Genomic DNA, 20,934 nt, shown 5'->3' with positions numbered 1-20,934 from the left:
TTTTTTTTTCTTTTTTTTTTTTATTACATTTTCACCCCAAACAAGGCACATTGCCACTTTGGTGTAGGGGGCTACTATCAGGGGAAACATCTACTGGGGTACTATGTAGGGATTTGGGCAGCGAGATGTTGGTTCACGTTGCACTTGAACTTATGCAAGTCAGTACAGTTGGGGAAGCAGTGACCTAGAATGGAATTCCAAAGTCTAGCAGTTCTGGGGAAGAAACTACTGGAGTAGAAAGATCTTTTACATCTAGGGATCTCTACAGTGTGGGGGTGGGATTTTGCAGCTTGTCGGGTCTCTCGAGGGTGTTTACGTCGTGGGGGCACAAGTGATTGCAGTTCATCAGAGCATTCACCATTATAATACTTGTAGAACAGGCAGAGGGATGCAACGTTTTGACGATGGGACAGAGGCTGAAGCTTAGATGCCAGTTCAGGGCCTATCAGATTTGCGACTCTCTTTTGAACCCTGTCAAGGAGCGAGAGACTAGTAGCCAATGCACCAGCCCAAATATGACAGCAATATTCCGTACATGGGCGAATAGTGGCCTTGTAGAGGTACAGGATACTTTCAGGTGTTAGAAGTTTTCTAGCACGGTAGAGAGAGCCCACCTTCCTCACAGCGGTCCTGGCAATGCTCTCGATGTAATTGTTCCAGCTCATGTTTCCTGTGAACGTTAGGCCAAGGAGCTTGAGAGACGTACTCTCAGATAAAGAGTCGTTGGCCATTGCTATAGGTGGTAGAGAAGGTTTCTTGTAATTATTGAATGAAACCAGTTTTGTCTTGGCGGCATTGAACGTGACCATCCATTTTTGTCCCCATTCCACTACTGATTGGAGGTCATCCTCTAGTGTTTCTGCCATTACTTTAGATATATGTTCATTTGTTTTTCTGTCGTGCCTGTTATAGAGTGTGGTGTCATCAGCATATATACCCATCTCAGAGTCAATTTTGTCAGGGAGGTCATTTATGAATATCAGGAACAGCAGAGGTCCAAGGATAGATCCCTGGGGCACTCCCGCATTTATATCATATTGTTTAGATGTACGACCGTCGAGGACAACCTGGATTTTTCTCTTATCTAAGAAGGATTTAATTACGTTAAGTATTCTACCAGTGATACCGTATGATCTAATCTTCCTGAGGAGACCCTCATACCATACCCTGTCAAAAGCCTTGGATATATCTAGAGCTACCGCTCTGCCCTCTCCCGCTTTGTCCAGTGAATGGTATATGCGTTCAGAGATTACAGTGAGGATGTCTGCCGTGGAACGGGCTTGTCTAAATCCATATTGTTGGTCGGTCAGAAGTTTAGAATCTGTAAGGTGCTAGACTAGAGCATGGTTAATTAAGGTCTCAAATATTTTGGCAAAAAGTGGGAGGAGGCTAATAGGGCGATAATTTAATGGGTCAGTTCTTTCGCCAGAATTCTTGAATATTGGTACCACAGAAGCAGTTTTCCAGCAACCCGGAAAGCAAGATTCATTAAGGCATTTGTTGTAGAGTTTGGAGAGAACTGGAGCTACTTCGGCTAAGCACTTTTTTAATAGCACAGCTGGGATGAGGTCGGGTCCACATGCTTTTGAAGTGTCAAGGTTTTTTATGATAGCATGCACCTGAGCCGGGGTGATTATTAGATCGTCAAGCGTGGCGTCTGTCCGCATAGGAAATTGAGGTAGGGGGTGGTTTAGAGGGTCCAGTGTGGAGTTTGAGGCAAACCGACTGGCAAGCATGTTAGCCTTCTCGGTTGCTGAGCAAAGAACCTCGTGATTGTTGGTTAGTGGAGGAATTGTTGATTGCCCATTATTTACTACACTGTTGTAGATTTTCCAGAAGTCACGAGTTCCTAGTTTTTGTGCTTCGATGCGTTTTTTAGTGGTTTCCGTAAATTCCCTCTTAGCTGTCGCTATTTCTTTCTTAACGTTACTTCTAGCTTCTATGTACTTCTGTCTTTTTGAACTGGACTTATGTCAGTTAAACCTGCGGAATGCATGCTGCCTTTGGGCAATGGCAGTTGCGCAAGTCAAAGTAAACCATTGGGGAGAGTGGGGCTTGCTATAGAATTTCCGCATGGGAACATGCGCTTCGATTGCAGTTTTGAACCATTCAGTGGTCTCGGTTGCACACTGTTCAGCAGGAAGAGAAAAAATATTTCCCCATGGGGCATCTCTAATAAGATCTCTGATTGCTTCCCAGTCAGCCTTTTTAAAATATCTCGTTGTTTTGAGCACTGGCTCTTCAGTTTTGGGTCTAGAGTTTAGGGCGATTTCAACCATTATCACCGCATGATCAGCATTCCCAAGTGGGCTGTCGGCTTTCGTTACACAGTCATCAGGAACTGTGGTCAAAAACAGATCTAATAGTGATGCGTGTTGTTCTTCCTGATCAGGGAAGCGGGTTGGAAAAGTAACAATTTGCGATAGGGAGTGAGATACAGAGAAGCTATGAGTTGCGCTGCCTGTTGCATCTGTGTAAGTAGAGAATCCAAGCCAGTTTTTATGATGAACATTAAAGTCACCAAATACATGTACTTGGGCGCTAGTGTCGAAGGAGAGTGCTGTGTCTATGCTGTCAGATACTTTGTTTATTATGGTGCAGTCTTGGGTCGAGGGAGAGCGGTAGAGAAAGTAAAATAGCTAATGTTGTGTTGCATGATTAGTCTAAAGCACATAAAGGCTTGATCATCCGTTTCTAGGTTTGTTTCTCTAGTCAAGGGAAGGGTGTTACGAATGTAAACTCCAAGTCCGTGCATATGTCTGTCAGAGTCCTTACGGCAGAGTGGGAGATATCCAGGCATGTTAAAGTAGTTAGAGGGGATGGAGGAGTGTAGGTTAGTCTCACTTAGTGCTAAGATATCCGGGGTATTTGTTAGGAGAAATGCTTCAACATCAGCTAAATTAGTTCTAAGCCCACGGATATTTGTGAATGCAAGCCTCAAGGGAGGAGGCAAGTTGGATTTGTTTGACCCTAAGCCTGGTTTAAGCTTATTTTTAGATTGTACTGTCATCATTTTTAACGAGTTTCAGTTAGATTAGGTTAGGGGAAGCCGAGCAGGAGGTTATGCAGAATATCACATGCATCACAAGTAGACCATCAGCATGCTTGTACTTAAATAAAGTTCTTCTGTCATCTAATTAATCTAAATAGGGATCCCCCCACCCCATTACTACGTCGATGTGACATGGTAAAAAGAAAGATTTGTCAGGAAATTGTTTTAAAATAAGTGAATCAAGAATGGTCAAGATTTGCGAGAAATAAGATAAAATTACATAGAATGATATGAGCACAAACGAAAAAAAAAAAAAAGAGGGTTAGATTTGTTTGGTTTTAAAAATAAAAATAAAATAAATAAGTAAAAATAGAATAAAATAAAATATTAAAACAAAATAAAGTGTGCAAAAAAATAAATAAATAAATAAATAAAATGTACTTAGCTAAAATTGAGCTGTGTGGCTCTCTTCGACCACCATGCAAATGACGCTAAGGAACTCTACCCCAGGTCATTGGAGTAGGGGGGGGATACACTTTACAATTGGGGTCGTTTAGTGATAGCTTTCTCTTTTATAAGGAGAAGGAAAGGAAGAACCAATATTCTGCTTATATATTTTGAATAGATTCTGAACGTCGTCACATTTAGATTTTACAGTTACTTGGCCAGGCAAGAATTAAATTAAGAAACTGGGTAATTAGGCTGAAAAGAAATATAGAAGAGATACGCAATTTGAAATCAAGACAATTTCTTGCCGGAGATATTTACCAGTAAAGAAAGTCCATGCGTCTGTTCTTTTATCGCCCACGAAGCATTTTTAGACACTTGGTTTACGATTCAGGTGTTTATATGTCAAGCGGACGACTTCATATTTAAATTAATCTATTTCAATGAGAGTAAATTATGCCTAAAAAAATGGATGGTCAGCTGATGGTCTACTGATGGTCTACTTGTGATGCATGTGATGCAGAATATCACATGCATCACAAGTAGACCATCAGCATGCATCATTCTATTGAAGGACCAGACTAGTTCAGTCAAATCAGCTTTGATATGTTTAATATAATTTTTCATTTGATTGAGGTTTGCGAAAAGATCAGGAAGAAGAATTTCTTCAAAAATTATGTTTCTTATGTTGTTGAGATTCAAGAATCGGTTCCTTTCATAGTTCTCCGACTTAATGTCAAACTCTGACACAAGCTTGAAGGTTTTCCCACCAAGTTTGGATTTTAATAGCAGTAATTTGTCCACTCTGTCTTTTAAGGTGGATGCATAGAATTCAAAACGTTTCAAAAATTTTCTGAACTCAAACTTATTTGAGGGGGAATTGTCTTCAAAAACTTAGTATTTGATCTCCAAGCCCACCATTGGAGTTTTTCTAACATGCTTTTTTCTTATTTCCTGGTCCAAAATCCACTCCTCAAACTTAGCTAAATTCTCCTGGATGCCCTCCACAAATGCCAATTTTTCCTGGCATATCATTACATGCTCATCAACTATGCATTTAGTCAATATCTAGTCGACCAGATCTTCACAGTCTGATAACCATCTTTTAATATCAAGGACTTTAGAACTTCTTGCAGATGGAGACATATTGGCCTCATTCAATTTTGCAATGGTTGCTTCGATTCTAAGTTTCTTTACCACCAGCATCCCTTCAAGGTCTTTCCGAGAAGTCATTTTGAATTAACCCAGCAAATTTATATAAGCTTAACCTCCAATATCAACGTCAGAAAAATATTTATATATATATATATATATATATATATATATATATATATATATATATATATATATTTCTTTTAACATATTAATATTTCACCACAATTAAATGCCTACGAATTCGATGCTAATATTTATATTTTATTATATTTTAGAATTTCCAAATATTATTAACATTTAAATTGGGGTGGGGGGCAGCATTGCCCGATTGTAGAATATGGTTAAATATGATGTTTTAATTTATAGAGGTAATTAAAAAAAAGACAAATAAAACAGGACTTGAATTCCTTCAGCCAGAAGCAAAACCAAAAGCAAAATTTTGTAAGCAAAAAAAAAGAAGAAAAAAAATGCTGCATGGTGGATGCGAACTTGCAAAAGTTAAGTTTGTAAGTGAACATGTTATCGATCAGATTACGATGGTACAGATGTTATGATGTCACAAATTTAGCTTTTTAAAATTAAACAACGAATCGACTGTTCACGCATATATATAAAAGAAGGAGAAGAAGAAGTTTTAAACATTAAACAATCATCTCAAATGCGGAAGATTTTTCTTTAACCAGAATTTTTACTATTTATTAAATAAATTGAACATTTAAAATATCCAAAAATCAAGCGATAGAGTTTATATATACATATATTTTTGTTTTAAATACCAAATTAATATTTAACCGAAATTAATTAGATAGACAGAAGAAGAATCCTGTATGCAGCATAAAGGACACCCCAGCAAGAGGTTAATTGGCATCTGCAATAATTTAGACAGAATTATAAAATCACCGCCACTAGAAGTTAGGTGTCTTCTGCAATAATTTAACTATGTGGAAATTACTTCCACAGAGGTAAAAAAAACTCTTGAAGACACAAAATTTGCAAAGAGCTACAAAAACTTACGAGGTACCTTCAATAAGTTTCTAGACTTTTTTGTACAAGCATTTAAAATTGTTGTAGACTCTTGAAAAATCAGTATGTTATTGCTATACACGTTCTGAGATGGCTGACCAATTTTTATGCTTTCAGGTTCACATGAACAGTTACAGCAGGAATAGGAATACACCCTACTAAAGCCTGATTGTCACAACTGGTGAATTTCCAAAATGCAATATGGGTGTGAGGATACTTTAGAAGAACAATATGCAATAAAATTCTGTTTTAAATTTGCAAAAAATGCCACAGAAACTTATGCAACGTTCTAGACTGCTTTTAGACCATCTTGCCTTAATCGAGCATAAGTTTTTGAGTGGCATAAGAAATGCAGGGAAGGCAGGGAGTCTGTGAGATATTATGAAGGATGTGGGAGGAGTATGGAAATCAGAACACCAGAGTTGATTGGCCAAATAAAGAATTTCATGAAAAAGGACCGTCGTGTGTCTATAGAGACAATAAGTGCACAGTTTGATGTCAGTGTGGGAACTGCACACACAATTATTCTTGAGGAACTGAAGATGCAGAAGATTTGTGCAAAGTTTGTTCCAAGGGTGCTCCATCCTTGTCACAGACTATTTGACCAAGATTGGCATCAGGGCAGTTCCTCACTTCCTATAATTCAGACCTTGCCTCCTGGACTTTTGGCTATTCTTTAAGCTCAAGGAAAACCTTAGAGGCTATCGTTATGAGACAATTGAGAAGATGAAAGGCTGTGACCAGAGTCATTGACATGCTCACACAAGAGGACTCCCATGGAGCTTTCCAGAAGTTGTTGGAACAGTACAAGTGCATTGCAGCCGGAGGAGATTATTTCAAAGGGGACTAGAGTTTCATACATGTACTATCAATAAAAGTGCCCATATGAAAAAGTCTGGAAACTTATTGAAGGCACCTCTTACCTTGAAACAAATGTTTAAAAGTCCTATTTAAAAAATAAAAATTGTAAACGTAGTGATATCTTAATTTTTATGTGCTATTTTGCATTGCATATAAATTTTAACTTTTTGAATCAAATTTTCCATTCAAGTAAATAAAGAACTTTTGTTTCAGTTTCTAAAGTAAAAATAAAAAAATAAAATATCTTATTTGTATTATATTTCATAATCTTTTTTGTACATGTTATAATAGGTTAAAAATTTATTGTAGTCCTATAAAACCGCCAGTCAATTTTTATTTTTTATTTTTTCAAATTTTAGTAATCCATGAAATAAAAACTGGAAACATTTAGTTGAACATTACTTGATCAGCTCAACTGCCAATTTACAAGAATAAAATGTGGTAATTTCTACATGTTTAAGTCTAACTTCTTACTTAAAACCTAATAAGCTAATTGCCTTGTTGACTGAGCATGGAACTATGTTCCCTATAATATCATATAATTGAATCATAATAGTAGAGCTCCTGTTTTTAACATTAAAAATAAGTTATGGTGATCCACGGTCTCTACAAAACACCCTTTTGCAACTAAAAATATGACTGATAAAACAGGAGAAAAAAAAATAGAAAAGAGAATAAAACAAACTATATCACTCACAGCGTGGTGCAGTTCTTTTTCTTTCAAGCTCTCCCTTACAGTTTGGCTAGCTCTTTCTTGCTTTCTCAAGATTTCCGTCTCCACTTGGTCCATTTGTATGTCCCTCTTTTGTGACTGCATTTTTTTTTCTTCCTTTTTTCTTTATTTTTAACCTGCCTTTGTGAAAAAGGTCTGGTCTTTACGGCGCCGAATTATCTTCTGTAATATTGCACATGTTTAAACTAGTGTTGGGACGATTAATCAGAATCGGAATTAAGAATCAATAAATTCCTAACTTTCTGAGGTATCAGAATCGGTATCAGAATCAGAAAGTTTTGTGCTTATTTTCCGATGCCAAAAACGATTCCTTTAATTATCTTCTCTAATTTGATTTTGGTTCAATAAAAATTTTAATTGCTGGTCGTAATAATAAAATAATAAGTATTTATTTATTTAAAACTTAGATCTTCCCCCCTCACAAGTGTGTTTTTACATTTGAGAAAATATATACACATTTAAGATGTGTTTTTACAGTAATCGGGACAAAATAGCAATTTTATAATTAAATATTTAGAGATTTATAAAGAATCGGTATCAGTAATTGTATCGGAATTGGGAAAATAATAGAATCGTCCCATCACTAGTTTAAACACACATTAACATTTAGACATTCAGAACTAAACACGTAGCAGAGTATTTCATTTTTCCATGGTAACAACAACATTTATTTCCAGGTATTTTCCTGAATAAAACATGATCGTGTTCCTTCTTTCTGACCTCTGTCCTCTCAAACCTCGTCTGTCTGTCTTTTTATAGTTTTTTTCTTTTTCCCTACCCTGACGTCACTTCATTTGCATATGCGCGTCTGCACTCTGTTACAAAACTTGTCATCATTTCAACAAGTTTCAGAATTTCTGAAGAGGATCTGATTGTTGGAGAGGGTCAACCATACAACTAACAAGGCTGACACAAAAGCAGAAATATAACAGCTGTAGCAAAGAAGAATGACAGACACTGATATTCATTTAAAGACAATGGATATCGTGTTTTATTTACCGAGAAACAAAAATAGTAAATTTGTAGGCAATGGAGATCGTATATTCAGGATCAGTCTGAGTGAGATGGAATCAGTCGCTGGAAACTGGAATAACTGAACGTCAGTGAGCACTGGAACAGGTAACTAGATGTCAGAGGGCACTGGAAAGGGTAGCTGGATGTCAGTGGGCTGTGGAACTGGTAGCTAGACCTTAGTGGACACTGGAAAGGGTAGCTAGTCGTCAGTGGGCTTTGGAACAGATAGCTAGACATCAGCGGGCACTGGAAACGATAGTTTAATGTCAGTGGGCACTGAAAAGGGTAGTTGGACGTCAGTGAGTTCTGGAACAAGTAACCAGATGTCAGTGGGCTCTGGAATGGATAGCCGGATGTCAGTGGGAGCTGGAAACCGTCAGAGGCTGGAGGCTGCAGAAAGCACTGGAGGCTGTAGGAGGCGCTGGATTGAACTGGAGTTTGCTTGTTGTACAGGATAGTCTCAGAAGGCAGGCAATAGTATTTTGCATACAGGCAGTTTATGGTAATAGTTTGTGGTAGTTAGCCCTGAAAAAGGCTGTTTGAACTACTGCTGCTGAGACCCTTAGGCTGCTTAGCTCAATTCACTTCACGGGGGGGTTTCACAATTGCAATTCAGGAAGCTTCCTGCTTCATAGCTGAATTGGGGAAATTTTGCCGAGGAAGTTGTACCCAGACAGCCCTTTTTAGGGCTACTTAACAAACTAATTATGCAAGTCACAAACTACGTATGTGCAATATATATTCTACTTTCTAATGCTGCCTCCCACTGGGTGACCAAGTTGATCCCCTGAGAGCTGCCTCAAGCTCGACTAAATTTATATGCTTGGAATGTAGCCAACACCCATCTTTGATGACATTTCCGTTCACCTCTAATACTACTCCTGTAGCCATGGAACTCGCATCTATGCAGACTGCAATTTCGCTGCTGCCCATGCATCAATCTCCTTCTACAAGGTCCTGCTCTTGTATCCTGCTCAGCATCTCTGCTAATATGCAACAGAAAGAGGGGTTTTCGATCTTGTCGTCCCATCTTTTGGTTACTATAGTTGCCAGGCACTTGACAAACATGACTGTTACACGGAACCATCCACATATGGGAAAATGACTAACAAGTTTCCCACACAGGGAAAATATGCACCGATGAGTCAGCACATTGGGGATTTCAGGAATCTGATTTCCTTGTTTCCATCGGAGGGTGCCGCTTTCTTTTCAGACATGCAAGCCAAGAACTCTAGCCCCATCTTTTAGTCACACTGGATCCTTGTAGACCAAACTGAAAATCAAAAAATGCTGGTGCACACGCAATGCAGAGACCATACTTTCATTGATGAAAATTTCATCGACATATGTTGACACAGCACGCTCAATTGTGTAGTCCTGCGATATGATGGTGTCTATAACAGATAACACCACTTGAGCTCAAATCCTTACCGTGTAAAAGCGCTGGTCCTTGAAAAAGAACAGTTTGAAATGGCCAAAATTCCTTGTCAACATGGATCTGAAGATATGCCTTCCATAAATCTAGAAGTAATACATCAACTTCTTGCTGCTGCCATTGTTTTAGCTTTTGTGCACATACTTCTGTGTTGGCAGTGAATGCATCCACAAAGCCATCTAATTCATGGTAGTCCAACATTAGATGTACCTTCTGCTTTTACTCCGGCATGACCTCCATTAAAGGAATCAAGCCCAGGAGAGGGGGGGGGGCGCCCAGTCTTTCCTGGGGATATAGAATCCAACAGCCATTTATGATCCAAAGTTTCAGCTTCTTCTCGTACTCTTCTTCGACATTATCAAGCACCTTGTACTCATGAAACCTTGTGGAGTTGAACTGGCAAGTCCTTTTGGATTCATTTCCACCTTACAGTCCACGCTTTCTCATCAGAATTGAAGATGACGTCAAAAGGGGTTCATTAATACATAGGACCACACACACCCTCCTTCTTCCACCAATTTTCACATCACTGGTTAATAAGACTGTAACGCCTCTCAATGCTTGAATTGCATCAATTCCAAGCTGCAGGTTATAACCAAGGGGCTTCCCACAAGCTTCCAAAACATTGACTTTAACCTGAACACCACCATCCATGAGGATCAACACAATTCCAACTTCACAGCAAGCCTGGGACACTCCATCAATTGTCTGAATTCTTATTCATTGACCACTTCACGTCTGGCATCGATTCACACTGACTATTGTCTTGGAATACCCAGTGTTGCTGAGCGCCAAGTATCATACACTGTTAACTTCCACATCAACCGGTCCTGGATATGACCTTAAACTATATCCGATGGTGAAGCCCCACCTTGCGGGCCTTGGGGAGTGTGGAGCCACCCTTTAATTACCATTGCTCCCAGGTCCACTCTGACCCGGAGTGGTAGTACCTGTTAGGGTCCCAACTATGGGTTAAATAGAATCTGACCCCCCAAAAAATATACTCCATTAAAAAATCGTTCCTCAAAATAACTAGATTCGGCATTAAATAACCTGAAAAAGGTTGATATGCCGTAAAACAAAAACAACCAACCAACCAATTCACATCAACCATAGACAATGCCATATCTATTGACTGACCTGGGGCAAGGATAGCGATGGTACCTTGTCCCCACACTCATTTCTTGAACAATTCTACACTGTCGCAATGATAACAGCATATTTGTCCTCATACTCTTTGGTCATTTGTGTCCCTTGTATTGCTCTGACTTCAGTGGTCCCTGGAGAAATAGTTGAGTCCACCACATCTGTAGCATCTTGGGCCTTATGGTTTTATATATGTATGATATTAAATCAGGATGGTGGTAAATTTGGGAGGGGACATTATTATTATTACTTCACTCACTAGGAGTTGTCTCACAGGCCGTCATCAGTGATCGCTCACTGGCAGTAACCTGCGCTGGAGACCATATGACAACAAGTCTCCTCAGATTTCCAATGTTCTCCAGTTCTTCAGCTCTTGACCACTTGTGCAGATGATTGCACGTTATCGCAATAGCCGTTTGCCATTGGTTTCTCCCCCAAGGCACCAGATGTGAACTGCACACTTTCAGTGGAGATCTGATTAATACTTTCCCACTTCGGTCTTTCCATCCTCCCTGACCCTTCACAACTAGTTAATGTGGCACCAGTCGATGTCATCTCCACCAGTTGTTTTTTTATTATCATTGTTATAATAATAATAATAATAATAATAATAATAATAATGATAATAATAATAATAGGGTTTGTTTTACTGTACACATAGATTCGAAAAGTTGTCACAAAACAAATATATAACAAATAAATGTTATCAAAGGCAAGATAAGTTACTTTTCTACCTAACTGGATATATCTTTAGTGTTTATATTTAATGTAACATGTTTATTCAGCTCGAAAAACATACAGTGTTTGCCGATGTATTGGAAAATTTAAAATGGCAGCCGACTCTCTCTTTAAGGCAGTAAGTTTGGGAAAATGAGTTATAAATAAAAAAACAGACAAAATACTGTTAGAAACTCGCTCAATATGTTACTGTGACATAGGCTGACATATATTAGTTGGGTTTTTAACAGAATTTTGTCTGTTTTTATATTTATAACTCCTTTTCCCAAACTTACCGTCTCCGAGAGAGTCGGCCGCCATTTTGAATTTTCCAATACGTCGGTAAACACGTAAAGTGTTTTTATTTAATGATTGCTTCCTGTAAGCGCATGCGTAAAAGGTTTTCTTTAGTTTATTTAATCACGAAAACATTTTTGCAGGTACTATTTGAGGCCAAAAAGCGGAGGAGATTATTATTTAAATATGTATTAAAAAATAATTTAACAAAAAAATAAAAATCCTTAGTGGAGAAAATAATAAAAAAATTAAAATGAAATAAAAGGTACTCATTTGGCGTTGAGTTCCATGGCGACCAGCAGAAAAATTTAATGGGTAAATGTTTACTTTAACTACAACAGAACACCGACCAATGAAATTTGTTTTTTTTTTATATAGGTTTTCAGGTTCGCTGACAACGAATCATTGGAAAAACATTTATTGAAAAGTTTGCGTAAAAAAATATTTTTTTGTTTGTGTGAGTGGGAGTCTTTTTGGGTTTTTTTTCTTTGAACAAATAAATAATTTTATACATTTTTTTTTTTTAATTAAAGCAACTTTGAAAGGTCAACAACAACTTAATTTATATGAGTGTTTTTTCTTTTTTTAACGGGGAAGTGGGTTGTTTTTTAATGTTTTTTTTTTGTTTTTTTGTTTTTTTACTGGAATCGAAATATAATTGTAAAAACATTGATTGAAAAGTTTGCGCAAAAAAATATAATTTTATATTGGATTTTTCTAAAATAGTTTTTTTTTTTTTTTCCGGGAGTAATAAATGTTAATTTTAGTAAATTTATTATTTCCCTTTCCGGAAGCAATCGTTCGACCATATAATGATATCTCCCCTGAATTTGGATAGCAAGTGCGTGAAAAAAAATGGCGTCTTCAATTTCGGCAATAAAGCGTAGAATCACCAAAGTTTTTCGTAATGTTTTTATATGTAATTAATGCGACATGAAAATTAAGTAAATTCCATTTTAGCTTAAAAAAAATGTTGAAATTTTTATCAACCTACATTTATTTTATTTAGTTTCGTAACATGAAATCTTGGGGATGTGAACACCGAAAAAGATATATTTCCTCTCATATATTTAGCGAAACCCATTTTTATTATTTATGCAAGTTTATTTAATAATGAATAAATATCGAAAATTTCAGGAAGATATGACTATTATTTGATTTTTGCTACATTTTTAAAACATGGGTATGCTTTACGGCTTCAAAAACGTCACTACATAGGAACGTTGTTTTAAAGCGTCGATAATGTAAACACGATTTTTGTCTCGCATTTTCATTATTTTTGTATGCCGTAAAAAAATTTTTATTTGAAGCTTCTTTTAAATGGTAAAAAAGTTAGGATGTTAAGATTAAATTAAATCACAGCTACATCGGGTTACATAGGGGGAAGTGCGGGTTGGAGATACTTAAAATTCAACATTTCTATTTTCAAAGTTCGCTTTATTAACGAAGAAGTACCGAATTTTCTTATTTATTATTATATTAAATTATTAAAATTTTCTTTACTATTCCGTTTTTGGGGGAAGCACCGAATTTTATTTCTGGACACAAAGTATCATTTCACACGTCAAATCGTTTGGAACTTTTTATCAAACATTTCGAAGAATAAATGAGGCGGGTCGTAGGGAAATTCAAAGTACAAGTTAACCTATTAAAAAATAAATAAATAAAATAACGTATTCATAGATTTTTGTTTAAACAGAAAAAGGGTGTAGTAGATTTTTCCAAGAAAAAGTTTCACTTTAGCTGACCAATAAAAATATTAGTTTCACTTTTCGTTTTTTTCCTTAATATATAAATATCTCCATTTTTTTCTTTTTTACAAGTTTTTCAACCATGGCTGATACAACATTATGTAATATCTTTAGAGTTTCCAATCGTGATCCTGACTCCAAATTTGACTGCGCAACTTTAAAAAAGATTCTCGCCGAAAAAGACATTCGATCAGAAATTGGTCAAGTTGAAAACGAATGGCTAATAAAAGTCGATTGTTTTTCCTTCAACGGTGAGTCAGTTTTATTTAAACTCTAATCGGCCTTTTTTTTTTTTTTTTTTTTTTTTAACTAAATGCAATCTGTCGGACATATGACTTGGCAGTATTTGTGCCCAATCTGTTCCGTATTACATAGAATCAAATTGTTTTAAAAAAATATTTTCCATATCTTAATTACGATTTGGTGCACGTGCAGTAGTGCTTATTCAAATTGGCACTCATTACACTTAGTCTAAAATTAATGAAAAACGCCCCTTCCGCTTAAAAAAATGATACAGGTTTAATTTGAACATTTTCTGTTGACCCCCCCCCCCCGCTTATGTCAATGCTATATAAGTTGGAAGAAATTGTTTTTAATATGCCAGACGTTTTGTTCACTGGTGGACTAATTTCATTCTTCACCGCTCTAAACAGCAGACAAATTAATCGATAAAACAAAAATAGCAACCCTCTTTTGGAGCCAACTGCTTCAAGATAGGCACTTAATCTATAATAATTAAAATGTTTTATCTTAAATCTAAACACTTTTTTTTTCTCTCTGATAGTCACCGGTTGTTGCTCTTCCTAATTTTATTAATCTTCATTACTTAAATTCTCTCTCTCTCTCTCTCTCTCTCTCTCTCTCTCTCTCTCTCTTTGTCTCTCTCTCTCTCTCGTAGTAAAAGTACAGAACAATTACAAAACGACTGCCCTCCCATGTTAAGAATGGATTTCTAAATAATAAGGTTATTTCAGTACGCTCCGTATTTTGCGTGTTTTTACTATTATTTATTGCAATATCGAGTGCTTTTGTACGAACAAAGGCAACAGATCAATTTTAAAAAATCAGATTGTAGAAACAGGGTGTGCTTATTTTAGATTACTTTCAATTTTTGCTTATTGTTCGTTCTCAAAAAATCCTCTAACTAGGTTTTCCGGTGTGACTGCTGCTGCTGAAAACGAAAATGACGTTTAAAATTCCAGGAAATCAGCATTCGACATTTAAAGAAATTATAGTTAAAAAAAGTGGGGTTATCACTTTTTTATATTAATTTAACGTAAAATGACTACCCACTTTATGGCCACCATTTTAGGGGAAGGGGGCATTTATGCTGACCCCTCCCCCAACGTAAAATGAACACACTTTAACGTAATATGGGTAATTGTGACCTTGTACACCAACACAAAACCTACCTTAAAAACTTGTTTGAGGGGGGAGGGTCGGGTGTGCTGAAAACAAATATCGCATTTAAAATTAGGGGCGGCTACTAGTTTTGTACGATACTAAATTAATATACTTTTCTGCAGGTTTCATGCAATAAAATATACATGCGCGCGCTTGTGTGTACAACAATGGTCACCACTTATAACATAAAATATCGCATTTATATTTTCCGCAAATAAGTAGTTTTCTGGATATCAAGCACTGTTATTCTTCATGTTATGAGTGGTATCCATTATTGTACGCGCAAGCGCGCATATTTTTCCAACCCTCATCCCAACGAAAAAGGTTGCCATAAATTGGGTGCTCATTTTGCGTTAAATTCATATAGAAAAGTGAGCTATTTTTTTAAACAACAAAAAGTTATAGTTGCTAATTGGGGAAAAAAACCATAAACGAACAAAAACAAAACAAAAGTACCGACACTTCCATTGACAAACTAAACCGGTGATTATTCACGTCTAAAAAAGGGTTAGGAAGAAAACTTTCTTAACCCCACTTCTACCACCACCACCACCACTTCTCTCATCTGTTTCATTTCGGAAAAAAATTATGACTATAATTTAAAATAACGTATTTAAACCAAGATGATGTAAACTAAAAGAAATATTATTTATATATTGTTTATAAAACACACACACACGATATGATTTGGGAAGCTTAGGTAGGACGAACCCAGTGTGCTTGAGGTATTGTGGTGAATGAGAACTTTAGTTAGGACTAGCAAAAGTAGTGACGAGGATGACCATAGACACCCCTCCCCAATTTTTCAATGACGTTGTGCCTAATTTTTTTGTTTATTACTGTTTTGTTGTCAACTTTTCAGAGTAAATAAAAAATATATAACTCAAATGCTAAAAGTTAGACCCACTCATAACCAAAAAGCGTTTTATATATATAATCGAATATGTTTGGAATTTTTTTTCCGGCGTTAAAATAGGACATTACTGTGATATTCATTTCCAGCATACTCGAAACCTGTAAAAGTTGTTATCGAATTGGAAAGAAAGTAAGAATTCACCCTAACCACAGCCACCGAGATAATCACCGGTTTCTCGGTGATGATCACAAAGTTTGTGTTCAATTTAGTAGAATGTTATGATTGAAAACTGATCCCCGACGATAAAAGTCATAAAAATATCTTTTTTTTTTTTTTTTGTAATCGATGAGATTAACGTAAAAAAAAAAAGGTAAAACTATACAAACACCGTGACAGCGAATTAACCCTACCCCTAACCCTAACCCTAAACCTAGCCCTAACCCTAACGCTGTCACGGTGTTTGTATAATAATACCAAAAAAAAGTTTACACTATAAAGATTTGGACTTTGAACTTGCACCAAAATTTGTTATTAATGAATTGAATGGGTGCACTCACTGCAGCTGAGATAAGTAGGTCCAGCAGACGAGCCTCGTTCCGAAAAATCTGAACAGTTAGGTCACATGAAATGTGACACCGGTGCTTCTTCCATTATTGACCCTTTGAATGATGCCTTTGGTTGCAATTTTTTATTTTCATTTGTTCATTATGTTTCACTTCTCCGTTGTTTATAGTAATAAATGTTCGAAATTTCTTTGAATTTTTTTTTCTTTCTTTAATTCTTTGAATTAATTTTTTTTTTTTTTTTAACTTTTAGCTTAACTTGCTTTTATATTCGTTATTTAGTAATAAATGCTTATTGCTTCTCTACATTAAAAATAGCCCTTGTGCCTAACTCTGCCCTCGTGGGGAGGCAAGTAAATATGGCGGCTGAAAAACGTTTTTCGAACACCATGAAAGGATTAAACCGTGAAGATTTCCGCCATGCGCACTTGTTCTAAGTTAACTAGCTACTACTTGTGTTTCAAACTTATTAAAAAAAAAAAAAGAAAGAAAAAGCGCTTTAAAATAGTAAAACCACTAAAGCTTTTTTCGTTTTAGAAGGGAGGTTTCAGACGCCCCTATTATCCCAAAGAACCAGAACCACCTATGTAAACACTATGCAATTATTTAAAAAAAAATTCTTTACAATCAATTTTTATTTAAAATCAAGAAATTATTTTCTAAATTATTTTGTTTATATCTGTTGATATTTTGTTTTTAAGTATAATTAACAAATTTAAAAAATATTGTTTATATCTTCATTTAAAAGGGTTACTTTTCGGTAGCTTCACCGGTTGTTAATCTAAATTTTCCAAATGTCAAAACGAGGCTCGTCTGCCGGACCTACTTATCTCAGTTTCACCAATGAATGATATGTTCCTTTATTTATTTATTTTTATTTATTTATTTATTTTTTTTTTTTTGACAATTTTGTGATTACAAAGAAAAGAAGCACTTTTCACAAGAAACAACGAAATTTGACGGACGTTGTCGAGAGTGCCCCTTCTAAATTCCAGTTTTCACTTTTTTTCCTGTTAATACCATCGATTACAGACTTGAGTTTCAGATTCTAAAAAAAAATTGAAAAAATAAATTTTTATAACTTTTCATGTGGGGGTTCAGTTTTCAATTATAATGTTGTGCTAAATTGAACACGAAATTTCTGTCCACGAGGAATAGATAACTACATACATCGACGAAAGAGAGAGAGAGAGAGAGAGAGAGAGAGAGGGGGGGTAGATACATATATGAGAGTGAGAGGAGGGAAGAGTGGAAAGCTAAAGAAATCTTCCTTTTTTTTTTTTTTTTTTTTTTTTACCCCTCCATTCTAACCCCTACCTTCCGGTCACATCAGAGAGGCTATTTACTATGCCTCCCCACGGGACAGAGTTAGACACCAGGGTCGTTTTTAACGTGGAGAAAAGGTACAAAAATAAAAATTTTCTCAGTTGTGAAGGATTTCTCCTCCACCGAAAGAGAACAAGAAGTAGAAGTGCAGCATCTGAAGAACAGATACTACACTTTGAGATATTAAATCTTTTATTCATGTTAAAAAAATACAGTAAAATTAACGGTGAACAAAAAACTTAGGCACATGGCCAACTCAAAAGGGGGGATTTTGGGGGTCGTTGGTCATCCTTGTCGCTCCAGAACTAAACAAAGTCAAAAGTTTCTCCCAGCTAGTATCTTCTTTCACCATAATACCGCATTCACCCTTTCATCTTGGGGGACGTCCTAGTAACTCCCAATCTACACTTTGATCTTGTCCCGAAGGCCATTTTTTTTTCATCGTGGTCAGAAAGTTCGTGTTCAATTTATTACAACGTTATAATTGAAAACTGAACCCCCCCCCCCCACGTAAAAAATTATAAAAAAAATTTTTTTCAAATTTTTTTTTTTTTTTTTTAAATCTGAAACTTAAGTCTAATCGATGATATTAACAGGAAAAATGTTTTTTAAAAAGTGAAAACTGGAATTTAGGTGTGGGGGTACTCTCGACGACATCCGCCCGAAATTTTAATCAAGTTGGTACTCCTTGGGCGTTGAGTTCCATGGCGACCAGCAGAAAAATTTAATGGGTAAATGTTTATTTTAACTACAACAGAACACCGACCAATTAATTTTTTTTTGGGGGGGGGGTGCTGACAACGAATCTGATATTTAAACCCGTCGCAAATTTACCCTTTGCATGGTATTAACCCCTTAATCCTCGTACTATTTTGTGCCACCTCACCGCCATCGTTTATGCTATTCTTACAAGATGCGGATGCGTTCGCGCATGGACGCACCTAGTAAGGTGACTTGTCACATTGCGAAATAATTTTTAGCAGACATTTAAAATAGGAAAGTTTTCAAAAACAAAATGTGGTTCATTTTTCTATGTTACTTAGTTTTGTATGCTTTTTTAATTGATCTAAAAAATTAAGTTTTCACGAGCGATCTACAAAAGCATTTTTATTTTTCGTTTTTTATTTTTATTTATTTTTTTTTTTTGGAAGAGGGGGGGGTCAATTATTAAAATTGTACAACATTTAACAGGTGCTTCTGCAATTTAATTTACCGTTTTTCCGTAAGTAACGCGCCGACATACACCGAGCAGAAGAACTGTTTAATTTTTCACAAAAATTCTGTTTACATTCGGGCGTAGGGCGGTGGAGGGGTAGAGGCAGAAGGGGGGGGGTGTTAAACTGCAAAAAGCACCTTTTAAATGTTGTACAAGTTTTATAATTGAAAAAAAAAACCTCCAAAAAAAAAATTTTTTTTAAATGTAAAAAGGCTTTTGTAGATCACTCGTGAAAACTTAATTTTTTAGATCAATTAAAAAAGCATCAAAAACTACGTGACACAGAAAAATGAACCACATTTTGTTTTTGAAAACTTTCTTGTTATTTTAAATGTCTGCTAAAAAATTCTTCCGCGATGTGACAAGTCACTTTACTACGCGCGTTGGCACAAAATAGTGCGAGGGTTCAGAGGGTTAATACCATGCAAACAGTAAATTTGCGACGGGTTTGAATATCAGATTCATTGTCAGCGACCCCGAAAACCCAACAAAACACATTTTATTTGTCGGTGTTCTGTTGTAGTTAAAGTAAACGTTTACATTTACCCATTAAATTTTTCTGCTGGTCGCCATGGAACTCAACACCCAAGGAGTACCATCAAGTTTCTTCATTTAATTAATTAAAATCTGTAAACACGATTCTATTTTTTTTTTTTAATCTTATGCAGACTTGTTATTTTATAGATAAGTTTGATTTTCAACTTATTTTCTTTTTAATTTTTATCTTTGACCTAAATGAAAAAAATTCTCAGAATTTACTTTAGTTTCAATTTCAAATAGATCATTATTTCGTCATCTTTACGATTACTGTTTTCAATTTACTTTCGATTGCCTCTCCCTATTTTGAGATTTGGGGGGGGGGGGGTACTTGATGGGGAATGTGGACCCTACGCTTTGCTTTCCATGCAGAAGGTTTTCAGTGGTCTATTTTTCAGGCCCAAAAAAAAAAAAAAGAAAGAAAGAAAGAAAAAAGCCGAATAAAATGCCAAATTGATTTTGACGACCGTGTTTTAATTTTTATTATTTTTCTGTCAGTATTCTCTGTAAAATTCGATAACGATTCACAACACTCGAAACCTGACCACACAATTAAATAGTGTTCTTGAAAAAGAACTTCTGAACAATTTAAATGCAATTTAAAGTATTTAAAACCTAAATATTAACTAATTTAGTACTAGTCGCTAATTTAATGACGGACTAGTATTTGATTATAATTTTAAATTTTTTTCAAAAAATCAAGTTTAAATTATAGACTTTTAGAAGCAGAGCAGAACAATACTTTAAAGACCAAATTTATTCGTATGTTCATTTATTTTTCTATATATAGTTCTATATAAGTTAGCTGTTGATTCCAATTTTTACTTGACGTAATTCAATGGCTAAATTGACCACTGAAAACCTTCTGCGCATATGTCTGTTAAGGGAGCGGTCCGTGGAAAGCAAACGTTTGCGTAGGGTCCACACTCCTCATCAAGTACCTTTTTTTTTTTTTTCTAAATAATAACACTATTATTTAGAAATGTTTTTCTTCACACAGGGATGAGGGAGGCTACCTTCACCTCCTCTGTAAATTCTATACTTTCACCTAACAATTTAATAAACAAAAGATACGACACAAAAGAAAATCAATTAAAGACGAAGGAGCAACCGGAAGTACAGTGGAAGCAGTAATCGTAAAGATAATCGTATTTCTTATAGTTACGAAAATCCTTCGGGATTTCCAAATAAAGGAGTAAAAAAATACATAACCATTGATCAGAGTTTCATAAATATTGGGAAATTCACAATTTTGTGAACACATTGTGGGTTTTCCATATGACCCGCTTTCTTCGCCTCCTATCTCACTTTCAACACCCTCTTCCTCTCCTCCTTCTATTTCTCCATCACACACACACACACACACACACACACAGCTTTTTTCTTTCCCTCTCTCATTTTCACTTCCATCTCGTTCTTTCCCCCTCTCTTTCTCTCACTTTTAGATTCCCTTCTTTCTCT

At 35.9% G+C, this 20,934-nt stretch overlaps 1 protein-coding gene across 1 annotated transcript in view; it reads left to right on the top strand.

Annotated features, from left to right (window-relative positions):
• The first annotated feature begins 13,566 nt into the window (after positions 1-13,566).
• The window catches only part of LOC145254821 (uncharacterized), a 128,657-nt gene continuing 121,289 nt past the window's right edge, over positions 13,567-20,934 (top strand). The window contains exon 1 of the mRNA XM_080113649.1: positions 13,567-13,822. Coding sequence (XP_079969775.1) covers positions 13,654-13,822 — 169 coding nt within the window. The 5' untranslated portion in view covers positions 13,567-13,653. The remainder of the gene's footprint in view (positions 13,823-20,934) is intronic.

This window comes from Euprymna scolopes, chromosome 30 (assembly GCF_053919585.1).
Source record: "Euprymna scolopes isolate OS-2025 chromosome 30, ASM5391958v1, whole genome shotgun sequence".
Taxonomy (NCBI): Eukaryota; Metazoa; Mollusca; class Cephalopoda; order Sepiida; family Sepiolidae; genus Euprymna; species Euprymna scolopes.
This window is presented reverse-complemented; position numbering and strand designations above follow the sequence as displayed.